This window comes from Papio anubis, chromosome 1 (genome assembly GCF_008728515.1).
Source record: "Papio anubis isolate 15944 chromosome 1, Panubis1.0, whole genome shotgun sequence".
NCBI classification, from domain to species: domain Eukaryota; kingdom Metazoa; phylum Chordata; class Mammalia; order Primates; family Cercopithecidae; genus Papio; species Papio anubis.
In genome coordinates, this window is record NC_044976.1 from 35,769,663 (window position 1) to 35,784,178 (window position 14,516).

General features: G+C 48.2%; 2 protein-coding genes across 3 annotated transcripts in view; one reads left to right on the plus strand and one right to left on the minus strand.

Moving 5' to 3' along the window:
* Positions 1-265: 265 nt before the first annotated feature.
* DNALI1 (dynein axonemal light intermediate chain 1) lies at positions 266-11,085 on the plus strand. 2 transcript variants are annotated; one of them, XR_645983.3, is made up of 6 exons: positions 266-427; positions 961-1,106; positions 3,205-3,374; positions 5,445-5,619; positions 5,971-6,135; positions 9,258-11,085. XR_645983.3 is itself a non-coding variant. In XM_003891613.4 (6 exons), exons 1-6 carry the CDS (start codon positions 281-283, stop codon positions 9,291-9,293), a joined length of 843 nt encoding a protein of 280 aa, XP_003891662.1. In that variant the 5' UTR covers positions 268-280; the 3' UTR covers positions 9,294-11,085. The 2 variants fall into 2 exon arrangements, 1 of the variants encoding a protein (XP_003891662.1); XM_003891613.4 differs by having other exon boundaries at positions 268-427; positions 5,445-5,623.
* The window catches only part of GNL2 (G protein nucleolar 2), a 30,988-nt gene continuing 27,514 nt past the window's right edge, over positions 11,043-14,516 (minus strand). Inside the window, exons 13-16 of the mRNA XM_003891612.5 lie at positions 13,086-13,537; positions 12,509-12,591; positions 11,908-11,999; positions 11,043-11,235 (exon numbers count right to left, since the gene is read on the minus strand). Coding sequence (XP_003891661.2) covers positions 11,083-11,235; positions 11,908-11,999; positions 12,509-12,591; positions 13,086-13,537 — 780 coding nt within the window. The 3' untranslated portion in view covers positions 11,043-11,082. The remainder of the gene's footprint in view (positions 11,236-11,907; positions 12,000-12,508; positions 12,592-13,085; positions 13,538-14,516) is intronic.

Below are 14,516 nucleotides of genomic sequence, written 5' to 3' on the forward strand. Positions count from 1 at the left end.
ATGACTCCTGTTTTTCAGGTGACAAAATTGGGGCACGGCAAAGGTGATCTGCCCACTTCATTCAAATCGCGAGCCAGACGCAGCGCAGGGACTCGAACCGCCGTTTTCCTTGCTTCCAAGAGTACAGGGACGAACCAGTGAGCAGAAGGCCTAAGAAGCCAGGAACAAGAGGTTTCCGCCCAGGAGCCACAGAATGAAACTCGCCGGTTGTTGGCCCCGCCCCACTTCGAAGCTCCGCCCAGGCCAAGAAGCGCGGGGGCGGGAGTGAGGGGCGGTTTCCATGGTGACGGCAAACAAGGCCCACACTGGACGGGGCAGCTGCTGGGCTGCTACTCTCGCCGCCGCCATGATTCCCCCCGCAGATTCTTTGCTCAAGTACGACACCCCTGTACTGGTGAGCCGGAACACGGAGAAACGGAGCCCCAAGGTAAGGACGAGGCCTCAGAGGACAAAGCCTCGAAACTCCGATGGGGAAAGACACGTTCCCGCACTGAGGGTCAGCAATCTCAAGGGACAGGGATTGCAGCGACTGGGAGTAAAGGGAATTGGGAAGTCGGAGAAGGAGGGTGAGAGGATTGTATAGGAAGCCCAGATGTTGGGTGTGACCCCAGAGGGCAGATTTAGGATGGGAAAGGAGGTCACAGGGAGATGGATGGGGCTCACTCTTCTTCATGGTACCCGGATCCAAGAATAGATGAGGTAGTGATTTCCCCGTCACCAGAGGTGTGAAAGCACATGCCTGAGCACATGTGCCAGAAACACTTGTTCAAGCATTGAGTTGGGACCAGACTTCATGGCCTCCTTCAGCTCTGTGACATAATTTCTGCTGAGAAGACCGACCCAAAGTAGGCTAGGAAGAGGGGAGGACTGTGCGGAAGACCTGGGGCAATCTACAGGTTGGGAATGTGTGGAGCTGAGCTCCTGAACCATTTCCTGCCCTCACCTGTGCCTTCATCTCAGGCTCGGCTACTGAAAGTCAGCCCCCAGCAGCCTGGACCTTCAGGTTCAGCCCCACAGCTACCCAAGACCAAGCTCCCCTCAGCTCCCTGTGTCCCAGATCCTACAAAGCAAGCAGAAGAAATCTTGAATGCCATACTACCCCCAAGGTAAGAAAGTAGGAGCAGTGGCTGGGAGAAGGCCTAGGCTTTTGCATCGTGGATTTTGGGAGTGTGGGAGGAGGCACTCTGCCTCCGTTCCTGGCTGGGGTTTTCTCCCAGTATCACAGAGCTCCTAGAACTTACATATGGCTGGATCCTGGCAGGCTGGTGGGAGACCTCTTCTCAATCTACGCTTGTTTCCTGCATGCTGTCACCCAATCTCATGACTTTAGATACCATCTATGTGCCGATGGCTCCTAAATGTGTATTTCCAGCCCTGTCCTCTCCACTAAACTCCAGGCCCCTGTAGTCTTCTACTTCCTCATTATCTTCATGAAGCTATCTAATAGACATCTCAAACTCAACGTATTCAAACTAAATCGCAATTTCTTCCTCCCCCAGTCTGCTCTTCCCCCGTCTTCTGAGAACTTTTTACTAGGGACTCAAACCACCTTTCATTCCTTTTGGTCACTCTCACAGCATGTGTCCTATCCTTCGTCACATTCTTTTGGCTCCACCTTCAAATTCTTTCCCAAATCCAACCACTTTTCACCACCTCTGCTTCCATCATCTTGCTTCTCGTCACTGGTGGCCACTCGCACTGCTGCAATGGTCTCCTGTCTGAAAACACTGCTTCCACTCTGCTCCTAATAGCTATCCTCCATACAGCCCCTAAGTCATAAGTCAGATCATGCCAGTCTCTGCCCAAAACTCTTTCGTGGCTTCCCATCTCAGACTAAAATCAAAAGTCCTTACAATGGCCTGGAAGATGTGGCATGATCTAGCCTATGATATATCCCTGACCTTATCTCCTGTTACTCTGTTTCTTGTTCACTGTTCACTGTGCTGAATCCACAGGGCCCTCACTTGCTATTTCTTTTCTTCTTTTTTTTTTTAAATCGGAGTCTCACTCTGTTGCCCAGGCTGGAGTGCAGTGGCGCAATCTCGGCTCACTGCAAGCTCCGCCTCCTGGGTTCACGCCATTCTCCTGCCTCAGCCTCTCGAGTAGTTGGGACTACAGGTGCCCGCCACCACGCCCGGCTAGTTTTTTGTATTTTTAGTAGCGACGGGGTTTCACCGTGTTAGCCAGGATGGTCTTGATCTCCTGACCTCGTGATCTGACCACCTCGGCCTCCCAAAGTGCTGGGATTACAGGCGTGAGCCACCGCGCCCGGCCCTCACTTGCTATTTCTGAAATGCCTCATTCACTCTCCCATCACAGGGCCCTGACAGCTGGTGTTTTCACTGCCAAAGATGTTCTTCCCTTGATATTCTCCTGGTTCCTTTCATTTCTTCACTCAGGTTTTTCTCAGATGTCATTTCTTCCAGGAGGCTCTCCTTGAGAATTCGCTATAGCACAGCACCCCTGCCCAACATGATCTCCTCTTCTTGCTTTTTTCTTCTGCAGCAACATGCCTTTTCATCTATTTTTATGTAATAAGTTGACAGCACAGTTTGTAAGGCTATGAGGAAAAGGGAAAACAGTGAAAGACAGACTGTCATCTCCTCTGAGGTGGAGGTCAAAGGATGGGGGTCACTTTTCAGTTGATTCCCTCCCACCAATGATGCAGAAATCCTCTCCCCCATGGCAGTTTTGCCTTCAGACTTCCTCCATGTGATTCCACAACCTGGCCATCTCTGCCACAAGGTTCATTGTGGGGGCCTATGCAGGCACACACCTTCACGAACCTCCCCACCCCTGATACACACATCTGCCTCTTTCTCACTCACACAAGGTTCATGATGTCCTGTGTTTCCCACCCCATAAGTTGGTGGGTAGTTCCTACTGTTCAGATCAAGCAACCACCATAAATCGGTCTTCAGCATGTTAGGAGGGTAAGATCTGAAATGGTGGGGAACGATTTCACAGAGGCCCGTTGCCGTGGTGGAAATTGTCCACTACCTACCCATTCCCGAGGTCCCCACGGAGGCAGCATAGCGGGTGTGGCTTTGGAACCTCACATCCCAAGGGATGGAGGATTCTGGGTTGGTGGCAAAGCTGCCCCTCACTGCTGCTCAGGCAGAGGGCTCAAAGGGCCCTCTCTGCTCATGTGCTGGGGACCCTCGAGTCAATGGGTTTTGCTCAGTCTCGCTGTGTCTGCCACAGGGAGTGGGTGGAAGACACGCAGCTATGGATCCAGCAGGTGTCCAGCACCCCTAGCACCAGGATGGACGTGGTGCACCTCCAGGAGCAGTTAGACTTAAAGCTGCAGCAGCGGCAGGCCAGGGAAACAGGCATCTGCCCTGTCCGCAGGGAACTCTACTCACAGTGTTTTGGTGAGTGAGCCAGGTGAGGGGTGGACACTACACACCCTACTGCTCCCTTCCCTTCACCTTCAGCACAGATCCAAGCCTGAGCACCCTACAGCTGGAGCCCATCTCATACTGGAATCCCCTTTTCTCCCCCTGCCTGACCCACCCAGCAACAGCTAACTGCCCTCTTCCCCTTCCCAGCTGAAGGGGGTCAGCCTCTCCACACCTGTGGGTATCTCTCGTCAGGCAGGACAAGAGACTGAGAAAAGAAATAAGACACTGAGACAAAGTATAGAGAAAGAAAAGTGGGCCCAGGGGACCAGTGCTCAGCATACGGAGGACCCGCACCGGCACCGGTCTCTGAGTTTCCTTGATTACTATGTTCACTATCTCAGCAAGAGGAACGCGGCAGGAGAGCAGGGTGATAGTGGGGAGAAGGCCAGCAAGAAAACATGTGAGCAAAGGAATCTGTGTCACAAATAAGTTCAAGGGAAGGTACTATGCCTGGATGTGCATGTAGGTGAGATTTTTGCTTCTCTCCACCCAAACATCTCAGTGGAGTAAAGAGTAACAGATCAGTGTTGCGGCCAACATGTCTCGCCTCCCACCACAGGGCGATTTTTCTCCTATCTCAGAATAGAACAAATGTACAATCGGGTTTTATACTGAGACATTCAGTTCCCAGGGGCAGGCAGGAGACAGAGGCTTTTGTCTTAACGGCAAGAGGCCTTCCTCTTTTACTAATCCTCCTCAGCACAGACCCTTCACGGGTGTGGGGTTGAGGGACAGTCAGGTCTTTCCCATCCCATGAGGCCGTATTTCAGGCTATCACATGGGGAGAAACCTTGGACAACATCTGGCTTTCCAGGGCAGAGGTCCCTGCCCTGGAACTCCCTGCACAGCTTTCCGCAGTGCATTGTGCCCCTGATTTATCAAGAATGGAGAATGGCGATGACTTTTACCAAGCATACTGCCTGTAAACATTTCATTAACAAGGCATATCCTACACAGCCCTACATCCCTTAAACCTTGATTCCATACAACACATGTTTCTGTGAGCTCAAGGTTGGGGCAAAGTTACAGATCAGCAGCATCTCAGGACAAAGCAATTGTTCAGGGTACAGGTCAAAATGGAGTTTCTTATGTTTTTCTTTTCTACATAGACACAGTAACAGTCTGATCTCTCTTTCTTTTCCCTACACCAGCCCCACCTCTTCTACAAGTCCTCCAGCTGCCAGCCACTGTATTCTTGGCAACTTGAGTTCCTCACCCCCTTAGCAGATGTTTGGAGTAAAACGAGAACTTCCATCTGGTTTTCCAAAGATTTCTGTAATAAGCATGTGCTAATTTTTTAGTCAGAAAGATTAATGTTCAGTATTTACATCCATCCATCCACGAATATTTGGCCCTTGGTCCAGAAAAATATTGTGATTTGTTGTTAACCGACAGACACGAGAGATTTAAGATGCACCTCCTTGAGTGCTGGTGTCAAATGGCTGTCCCCCGGCCCAGTCTCACTGGCTCTTATGGGTGCCAATCTGCAAATCACCTTCAAACCCTCAGGCAGCTGCAGGGTTTAGCAGGCTTCCCTATCCGTGTGTTGTTACGCTTCGCCCTCCAGGTCAGCATTTATGGGGAGATAGGTGGGCAAGCTCTAGACATTGCCATTTCCAGCCTCAAACCAGTGCAGCCAAGGGGGCACACAGGATGTCCCAGCTGCTTTAAAACAGCTGCCATCTTTAAACAGAAGAAGTCAGGTTTTTTCGAATAGTAACCAGTTTTTACCAAAGGCCAGAAGGGAGGGGACCCAGTGCTGCAAACAAACCAGAGCCTCTTGTTTCCTTTGCCCTGGACGACCCAGGTTTGCTGACTCTGTGCTACTCACAAGTGCCAAGTTCAGAGGAGTCACTGCATGGCAAGGCTCTTTGGGCCACTGAGGGCAGCCTCCCTGAGGCCCTTCTCTGAGGCTTTGTACTTTGTCTCCAAGCGAGAACACCCTAATGTCCTTCCCAAGAGGAAGGGTGTTTGCAGTAGACACAGTGCAAGCCCCCTCCCCACGCCCTGTCTGATCTCATGGTGTGTGTGCATTGGAAGATGAGTTGATCCGGGAGGTCACCATCAACTGTGCGGAGAGGGGGCTGCTGCTGCTGCGAGTCCGGGACGAGATCCGCATGACCATCGCTGCCTACCAGACCCTGTACGAGAGCAGCGTGGCGTTTGGCATGAGGAAGGCACTGCAGGCTGAGCAGGGGAAGTCAGACATGGAGAGGAAAGTGAGTGGGGTTTACCGTGACCCTTGGCCCCGTCTCTTCTGTAAACCGCAGGGCCATGTGCTTGTCATTCCAGCACTACATTCTGGCCTCCTAAGGTGCTCTCCTGACAGTCACGACACTTGGACCTGCATCACCTCAGTGAGGGACCCCTGGTTGAGTATGATGGCCAGCCTGGTGGTCTTGGCAGAGTTGTCTCCGCTGTGGACGCTCCATGCCAGGCACTGACCTCCCACTGGGTGGCAGTATATACCCTGGCAATGTCTTATGTCCCATGTCCCTTCCACCCAGGCTCACACCATTCCATTCACCTGGCAACATCCCAGGATGACTGGTCATTCTCTCCTCAGATTGCAGAATTGGAGACGGAAAAGAGAGACCTGGAGAGGCAAGTGAACGAGCAGAAGGCAAAATGTGAAGCCACCGAGAAGCGGGAGAGCGAGAGGCGGCAGGTGGAGGAGAAGAAGCACAATGAGGAGATTCAGTTCCTAAAGCGGACGAATCAGCAGCTGAAGGTAATCAACACACAGGCTGGGGTGGAGGTGCCCACCGCCCCAAGACCCAGCCCCACGGGCCAGGCATTCGGTTCCTTTTCCATGGCTTTTAACTGTTTGTCCACATGCACTGCCAAAGAATAAAGGAAGCTGACTTTGGTGGTGGGAGAAGGGGAGGGCTCCAGAGGGGGTCTCTACTCTCAACTCCAAATCTCTGAGGCGCCTCAGCCTGGCTCTCTAGTGGAGGATTCTTCTCCCTGGAAAAAAGTTGCCCATCCTCAAGGAAGAGGTGGATATGGCAAAAAGTGAAACTCCGTTCCCCTGGAAGCTGGTATGTTGGAGCCTTCCTGGGGGAGAGCGGGGCTCCAGCTGGCTTGCGTGGTAGTGCTGTCCCATGGCTGTCTCCTCTGAGGCACTGTTTCAGGGCATAACCAGGGAAGAAGTCAGAACCAGTGGGCAGCAGGGCCCTTTGAGAAGAAGAACCATTTCAAATCAGAAACCTTCCCCCGGAATGTGGTCGGGGAACCCAGGCGTAGGTGCTCTTCCTCGAAGCCCAGTGCCAGCAGTGGTCTTTTATCCGGCTGAGGTCACGGGAGGGAGGGGGCTGCTGGACACAGCTGGGCAGGAGGCCATGCTACAGGCACTGCACCTCCCCGCTGTTTGGTCCAAAGGTTCTCAAAAGGTAGGCCCCAGACCAGCATCGTCCTCACCTGGCAAACTAAGCAAGACAAATTATTGGACCCACCCCAGATCTACCGAATCAGAAAATTTGAGGTTGGGGTTCAGCAATGTGCTTTAACAAGGTCTCAGGTGATTCTAATGTTTGCAAAAGTTTGAGCATCACTGTTCTGGACAGATAGCCTACTGACATTTAGTGGCTTTTTCCCATGGCCCTGGCCAAAGGACCCTGGATGGATCTCCCTTTCTTCCCTAGACTCAGATAGAAACCTTACAGTCTTGACATTGGCAGGCTTGTTAGGTCTACACACCAGCAGGACTGGCCATTTGCAATAAAGAAGGCTTTCTATTAACCACTACTGGAACTTTTCTTGTTGCTGAAAAGTTAAACAAAAAGAAAAGCAAGAAACTTTCACAGCCATAGATGAATCTGTTTCCTTAGCAGACTCTGAGGCTGCTTTCCTTAACTGCCATATTCCTTTTTCACAAGCCTGAGTTCCCCAGTTCTTCCTGGATTAGCAACAAGAGCAAACCAAATACCTTAGCATATTTCTAACATTTAAAAGCAATCTTGCAATCTCCAGGGTGAAAGATTCTTTAGAAGTGGGCATTTTAAATTTTTTTTTTTTTTTTTTTTTTGAGACAGAGTTTTGCTCTTGTTGCCCAGGCTGGAGTGCAATGGCATGATCTCGACTCATTGCAACCTCTGCCTCCCGGGTTGAAGCGATTCTCCTGCCTCAGCCTTCCGAGTAGCTGGGATTATAGGTGCCCACCACCATGCCCGACTAATTTTTTGTATTTTTGGTAGAGATGGGGGTTTCACCATGTTGGCCAGGCTGGTCTCGAACACCTGACCTCAGGTGGTCCACCTGCCTCAGCCTCCCAGAGTGCTGGGATTATAGGTATGAGCCACCGCGTCCAGCCTTTTTTTTTTTTTTTTTGAGACATAGCTTCGCTCTCGTTGCCCAGGCTGGAGTGCAATCTCGGCTCACTGCAACCTCCACCTCCCATGTTCAAGCATTCTCCTACCTCAGCCTCCCAAGTAGTTGGGATTACAGACATATGCCAGCACGCCCAGCAAATTTCTGTATTTTGAATAGAGATAGGGTTTCACCATGTTGGCCAGGCCGGTCATGAACTCCTGATCTCATGTGATCCGCCCACCTTGGCCTCCCAGAGTGCTGGAATTACAGGCGTGTAACACAGGAAGTGAGCTGTTTTTATTGGCTCAAAACTGCAATTGCAAATAAAGCAGCTTTGCTGTCCCTAGGCTAGACCTACCTACAGATCTGTCCAGTATTATTATTTTGGCTGCCAGAGGAACATAGTAAATAACTCCCAAGTGTCTTAAGCTTTATGCAAAGAGGGATAGCTCTGGCGGGGTGCGGTGGCTCACACGTGTAATCCCAGCACTTCAGGAGGCCGAGGTGGGTGAATCACCTGAGGTCAGGAGTTTGAGACCAGCCTGGCCAACATGGTGAAACCCCATTTCTACTACAAATACAAAAAGTAGCTGGACTTGGTGATGTGCGCCTATAATCCCAGCTACTCAGGAGGCTGAGGCAGGAGAATCACTTGAACCCGGGAGGCAGAGGTTGTAGTGAACCGAGATCATACCATCACGCTCTAGCCTGGGTGACAAGAGCAGAACTCCATTCCCCACCTGCACCCCCCCAAAAAAAGGGACAGCTCTGTATTCACTGGCAACATTTCTCTAATTGGATGTCAAGTTGTTTCAGTGGCTGAAAATTTGCTGTTTCCCAAACCTCTGGTCCCAGCAGAACTCCCAGGATCTTAAACAAGAGAGCCAATTTTTTTTTTTTTTTTTTTTTTTTTTGAGATGGAGTCTCACTCTGTCACCCAGGCTGGAGTGCAGTGGTGTGATCTCCGCTCACTGCAAGCACCTCCTCCCGGATTCATGCTATTCTCCTGCCTCAGCCTCTGGAGTAGCTGGGACTACAGACGCCTGCCACCACGCCCGGCTAAGTTTTTTATTTTTAGTAGAGATGGGGTTTCACCGTGTTAGCCAGGATGGTCTCAATCTCCTGACTTCGTGATCCGCCCGCCTCAGCCTCCCAAAGTGCTGGGATTACAGGCATAAGCCACTGTGCCCAGCCAGAGAGCCAAATATTTAACTTAGCAGACATATTCTGGCCTGAAATCTGAGCCATGAAAAGCCCTTACAACAATGCATTCAATATCCTTGTCAATGCTTTATATCATATCCAGAGCCATTGTGTGGAAACCAGACAGGTCTGGCATCTCCTCATGTACTCAGACTCTGGCTTGTATGCCAAGCCAGAAATTAGCTAATCTAGAAAATATGGATTTGGGGATCAAGGGGAAAAAGAACACTTGGAGTGACAGCATTTGGATTATTCTTCCCAGAGACTTTTATCACCTCTTAGCTATTTGTATCAGGCTGCAAGGTTCAAGTATTAATGGAGTTTGTTTTTGTTTTTCAGGCCCAACTGGAAGGCATTATTGCACCAAAGAAGTGATAATTTCCACATGATAATTTCCAACAAGACACTTGGGATTATTTACTATGTTCTTCTGGCAGCCAATAAAATCATCATAAGCCCTTTGTAATAAAAAGCGTTTCCTGAGTGAGCAAGCTATACCCTCCCCTAACCACCACCTAGGTATTTGTCAGAAGTCACACTATTGCTCCAATGTCATGAAACACCTAAGGTCTGCCAGCTAGGCTCCTGGCTGGGCAATGGAAGATGGTGTGGCCCTGTTAATCTAAGTGTGTGGTTTACTAGTCAGCCTTGGGATCTGCCAGCTCAAATTCTAAGAAAGTAACTGCTATCTCGTCATCACTCTATACCAATACTTACTTCTGGCCAAATGAATCTGCTTCTCTGCTCCTCAAACTTTTAGTTCATAATTCATCTTCTACCTTAACTAACTTGGGCTTCTTGGGCCTCTGGCCTTCCTTATTTAATGTCTTCTTATCCCTGCTCGAATGCATTTCTAACTCATTTTGGAGCTTTGGTTTTCTAATGTATTATCCACACTTGCCAGTCAACTGGACCCCTTCCTCCTCGGTTTCAGACTGCCTACGTTAGGAAACGATGGCAGGGTCAAACCTATGGCTTTGGAGAAAGTAAATGTTTGCCAGAAAGGAATACTAGTCACAGTGGCCTTTGTGAGTTGTCTGCAACTCAGCTCTTCCCCCAGCACCGATCTCTTCCCCTTATCCTGCAGAAAATCAAGCCCTGACTCTGCACTCCCCTAAGTAGTGATGTTAATTAACAACTGAAGAGGTAACCAAATGCAGGTCTAATGACTAATGATTGGAGTATGGCTGCTAGACAACTGCATTTTAGTATTTCTCTTCCACTCTCCTGGTTTTGTAGACCCAGAAGACTGAATGAGTGACATAAATCTTTAGTTCAGGGCAAGGTAGGATGGGCTAGGGTGGTAAGCTGGAGAACTTCCATCCTTCAGTTAGGCTGCACAAGTAATATGACCTAAAAGGCACTAACATGGTCAGCTTCCCCGGAAAGAGGTGTGAGAAGGGACTCTCCTTAGCAGAGCTTCCATCTGCCATCTGTCTTGGGTCCAGTGAGCTTCAAGGCTCACAATGGAAGCACTGTTGTTCCCCCAGAAAAGCTGTGTTCCCCAAGCTGAACACACCGTACACATTCTCATCTGGAATCTAAGGGGCAGCTTTTACCCTGATCCAGTATCCTGAGGAATTTTAAGCCTCCACTCAAATGACCTGCCTGTGTTGTCATTTCCATGGGAAAGAACTCTTTCCACAAGATCTGCTGGTTCCAGGACTCTAAGACAGGAATGTATGTGTCGTAAGTGGGTCCACTTCACAGACTCATTGAGGCAGAAATTACTGTAGCTTTCTCCTATTTCTTCCGCACCCAGCCTTCTTGTATCTCAAAGCCCAGGCTATGTACACTAACGTCCTTGAAATTTGCAGTTCAGTATGCTTCTATTCCAAATCACTCATTACCAATAAAAAAGAAATATCACCCTTTCCATTTTGTAGACCTCGTCCCCTATTTCTGTCAGACATTTATATGACAGGGTGACTGTGGATGAATCTCTTAGTTCATCCACAGTCTACCTGAAGTGCTATACTTTCAGACTCTTATCACTGAAATACTTAAGGGTGAGGAGGCTTTATTTCCCTAGCACTGGTGAAGGGCTTCAACTGTCAAACCTCAGAACAAATGCATTATGGCCTTAGAAATGCCAATGGGGCAGGAAGAAAACACAATTTCTAATTGCATGTTTTTGTATAATTTAATAAAAACCTTTTAAACATTACTGCTTTTGTCTGAATTTTTTGCGTTTGTGTTTCTGTCCCTCTGAGTCATTGGTCTTCTTTTTGTTCCTGTTCCTATTTTTCACGTTGTGTGTTTCATAGTAGCGCACACCAACTTTTTTCGGGCGTTGCTGCCGTACTGCTCGCCTCCGCTGTAAAAAATGGCAAGAAAAGATGAAAAGATGAAGAAAAAAAAAACAAAACCCTGAAAGTCATTCACAAAACAGGAGTCTCTGCTTCTCATCTCTGTGTTCTATTTCCCGTGCTGCTTCCACAGCTACTGGAAGCAGTGCTAATGAGGGAGGGCTCCCCCTTAGACCTAAGGTTACTCTTCCATTGTGACTTACGAATCTCCAAGTTACAAATCCACATGTGATCCAACCCTTATCCAATGCGAGAATCTGTTCTGCATCACTCCTGACAAGTCCCCTGCAGCAAGACTGAGCGCTGCTAACCACTCCCCTCCCCAGAAGGCCCACTCCAGCTCTGAACAGCTCAGCTCCAAAGCTGTCCTTCACAGAGGTCAGTGATCTGCCCAAAACAGATCTGCTCATCGGGTCATTTCCCTTGGGACTAGAAACTGACTCCTCTAGAGGATAGTCCACTGGTGTGGAGATGTTGATTAGAAACTCCTAAAACATATGACATGGACGCAAGGACCTTCATCCACCAGGCCAGCCCTGACCCTATTTATCTGACCTCAACTAGGTCAACGAGGACTGGGGTTCTTGGGATTCAGCTCTAGACCATTTGTTTCAGTGGGACTTGACAACTGGGGTTCTATTTACTCTACTTGGGCCACACTTAAGACCTACAACACTTACTTCTTTTGATGTAAGCGCCCTGGGAGCTTTATTTGAATGTTCCTGTTCCTCTTCCCTTTGTGCCTTCCGCTTCTTTCCCTTTTTGGAAGGTGCTGGATACAAACGATACACAAACAGGAATTTTCTACTGAAAATTTGTCTATAAACCCAATGGTGGGAACAAGCTTGATGTATCGGAAGGAGGTCACCCAGTGTGGACAGAGCAGGTGAGCAGAGTGGTGAGTAAAGCAGGCCAAGGGGAGGCCGCCAGGTCAGGATGCCCTGAGCCACGCTCTCAATGTGGAAGCTGATAGTCAAATGGAGGAAAGGATAAATGCAGGAAACACGCCCCCTTCTTTGTCTGTGGACCCACCCTTGGATTCTAAGGTTAATAATGAACGCTTTCCAGGAAGTTTCCTGAATTGCCAATTTAATCCTAAAAAATGTGCAGAATGAAAAGTGGATAATTCAATTTGCATAACAGTATGTAAATTTAAAGTAATCTGCCAGATATGACAAACATTTATGTGGATGACTGAGATAATTTGGAGACTGAACTTAGGTTTCTCAAAACTCTAAAGATGCAAATTATATCTAAATGGTTGAAATAATTTATCTTCACCTGTATCATCTACATGTTCTTCCAGCGTTTTTCTTTGTTCTTCAGGTTTTGCAAATATCTTTTCACTCAGTCCCTTGGATATTCTGAAACAGAAAAGCAAAGTAACATTCCTCCTCTCACTCCCCCGAATCACATGCTGACCTGGAGACCTGCGACAAACTCACAGACTCAAGAAACCCCACTCCTATCCATGTAGTTATCACCAGTGGAAGAAGTCAACATCCAACATATTTGTACCTCCCTGGGTGTTTCTAAAGCTTCTCATACTGCAGGCAGCTGAATTTTACAAAATTTACAGCTCACTTTTTAAAAGTGGCAATAACAGCCAAATGTGGTGGTGCACACGTGTAGTCCCAGCTACTTAGGAGGCTGAGATGAGAGGACTGCTTGAGACCAGGAGAGTGAGGCCAGTCTAGGCAACAAAGCGAGACCCCGTCTCAAAAAACAAACAAACAAAAAACCTAATCAAACAAACAAATGGCAATAACCCCAGGTAAAAATATGGCTCTGGTACTCATAGCAAATTTTCGGGAAAGGAACGAATAATCTGCAATTTGTGAGAAGATGAAAATATTACCTGACTGCTGAAAACTTTTTGGCTTTGGCTTTGTCTAGAAACTTCTGATATTTGGCAATCTTCTCATCCAGGGCTTTAATAACGGCTTTGGTGTCGTTTCCTACATGTTCCTCCTCAGGCTCCGAGGAAGACTCTTCTACATCATCTCTTTGTTGCTCCTGTTCCTCCTCCTCTTCATCAGAAAAGCTCTCAAGCTCTTCCTCAAGATCTGACACCTCCACAGGAACCAGGTCATCCCCAGAAAACTGAGGCACCACGTTGATTTTACCAAAGTTCTGCCGAACCCGTGTGAGAATCTGCTGCATCTCTGTGTTAGTATTACAGTGACTGTTCTCTTCTGTTTCTTCCTTAATGACGGATTCTGACCCCTCACCTGCAGTTTCTGTGACTTCCTCTCCTGGATTCTTTCGGGCTGCTTCTGGGACAACTTCCAAAGATGGGGAGGGTGGAAGCTATTAAAGGGTGGAAATGGGGGAGAGAAATAGAATCAGAAAATGAAAAATGGAATTTCTGAACTCACACCTTGCTCTTAAACAGTCCTCTTCTCAGGACTAAGGGACGGTATTGAAAACACCCAAATTTGAGTCATTTCATTAATCTATTTTTAAACCAATGTACATTAAGCCCAGAGACCAGTACTAGGATCAAAGGAATATATGTGTAGTTCCATAGGATGAGCCAACTAAGACTATTTAAACCATTAAAACCAACCAATGATTTACCATAGACAAGCAAGGCTCCCTAGACCTTCCAAAGGGAATTGCTGATACAAGCACATGCAAAATCGGCACACACAACTACATAAAAATGAAGGCCAGGCTGGATGTGAAAGATTAGAACAGTACTCAGAGAGGCATTTGAAGAAGTCCTCTGATTTAAATGTATCCCCCAAAATTCATACACTGGAAACTGGTATGGTTTGGCTGTGTCCAAATCTCATCTTGATTTGTAGCTCCCATAATCCCCACGTGTTGTAGGAACGACCTGGTGGGAGGTAACTGAATTATGGGGGTGGGTCTTTCCCATGCAGCTCTTGTGATGAGTAAGTCTCATGAGATCCAGCGGTTTTATAAAGGGCATTTTCCCTGCACACGCACTCTTGCCTGATGCCATGTAAGACATGCCTTTGTTCCTCCTTCACCTTCTGCCATGATTGTGAAGCCTCCCCAGCCATGTGGAACTGTGAGTCCATTAAACTTCTTTTTCTTTATAAATGAACCTGTCACAGGTATTTCTTCATAGCAGTATGAAAATGGACTGATACAGAAACTTAATCCCCAATGCAGCAAGTGTTGGGAGGTGAGGCCTAATAAGAGGTAATTAGATCATGAGGGCTCCATGTCCATGAATGGACTAATGTGATCTTGGGAGTGGGTTATTTTAAGAGTGAGTCTGTTGGCCGGATGTGGTGGCTCACGCCTACAATTCCAG

What these genes read in the sequence shown, in the direction of transcription:
- DNALI1 (XM_003891613.4), top strand. Translation starts at nt 281, where the DNA reads ATGGTGACGGCAAACAAGGCCCACACTGGACGGGGCAGCTGCTGGGCT. An exon ending in CGGAGAAACGGAGCCCCAAG is followed by an intron (nt 428 to 960) that starts GTAAGGACGAGG and finishes CCTTCATCTCAG; the next exon opens with GCTCGGCTACTGAAAGTCAG. An exon ending in GGACGAATCAGCAGCTGAAG is followed by an intron (nt 6,136 to 9,257) that starts GTAATCAACACA and finishes TTTGTTTTTCAG; the next exon opens with GCCCAACTGGAAGGCATTAT.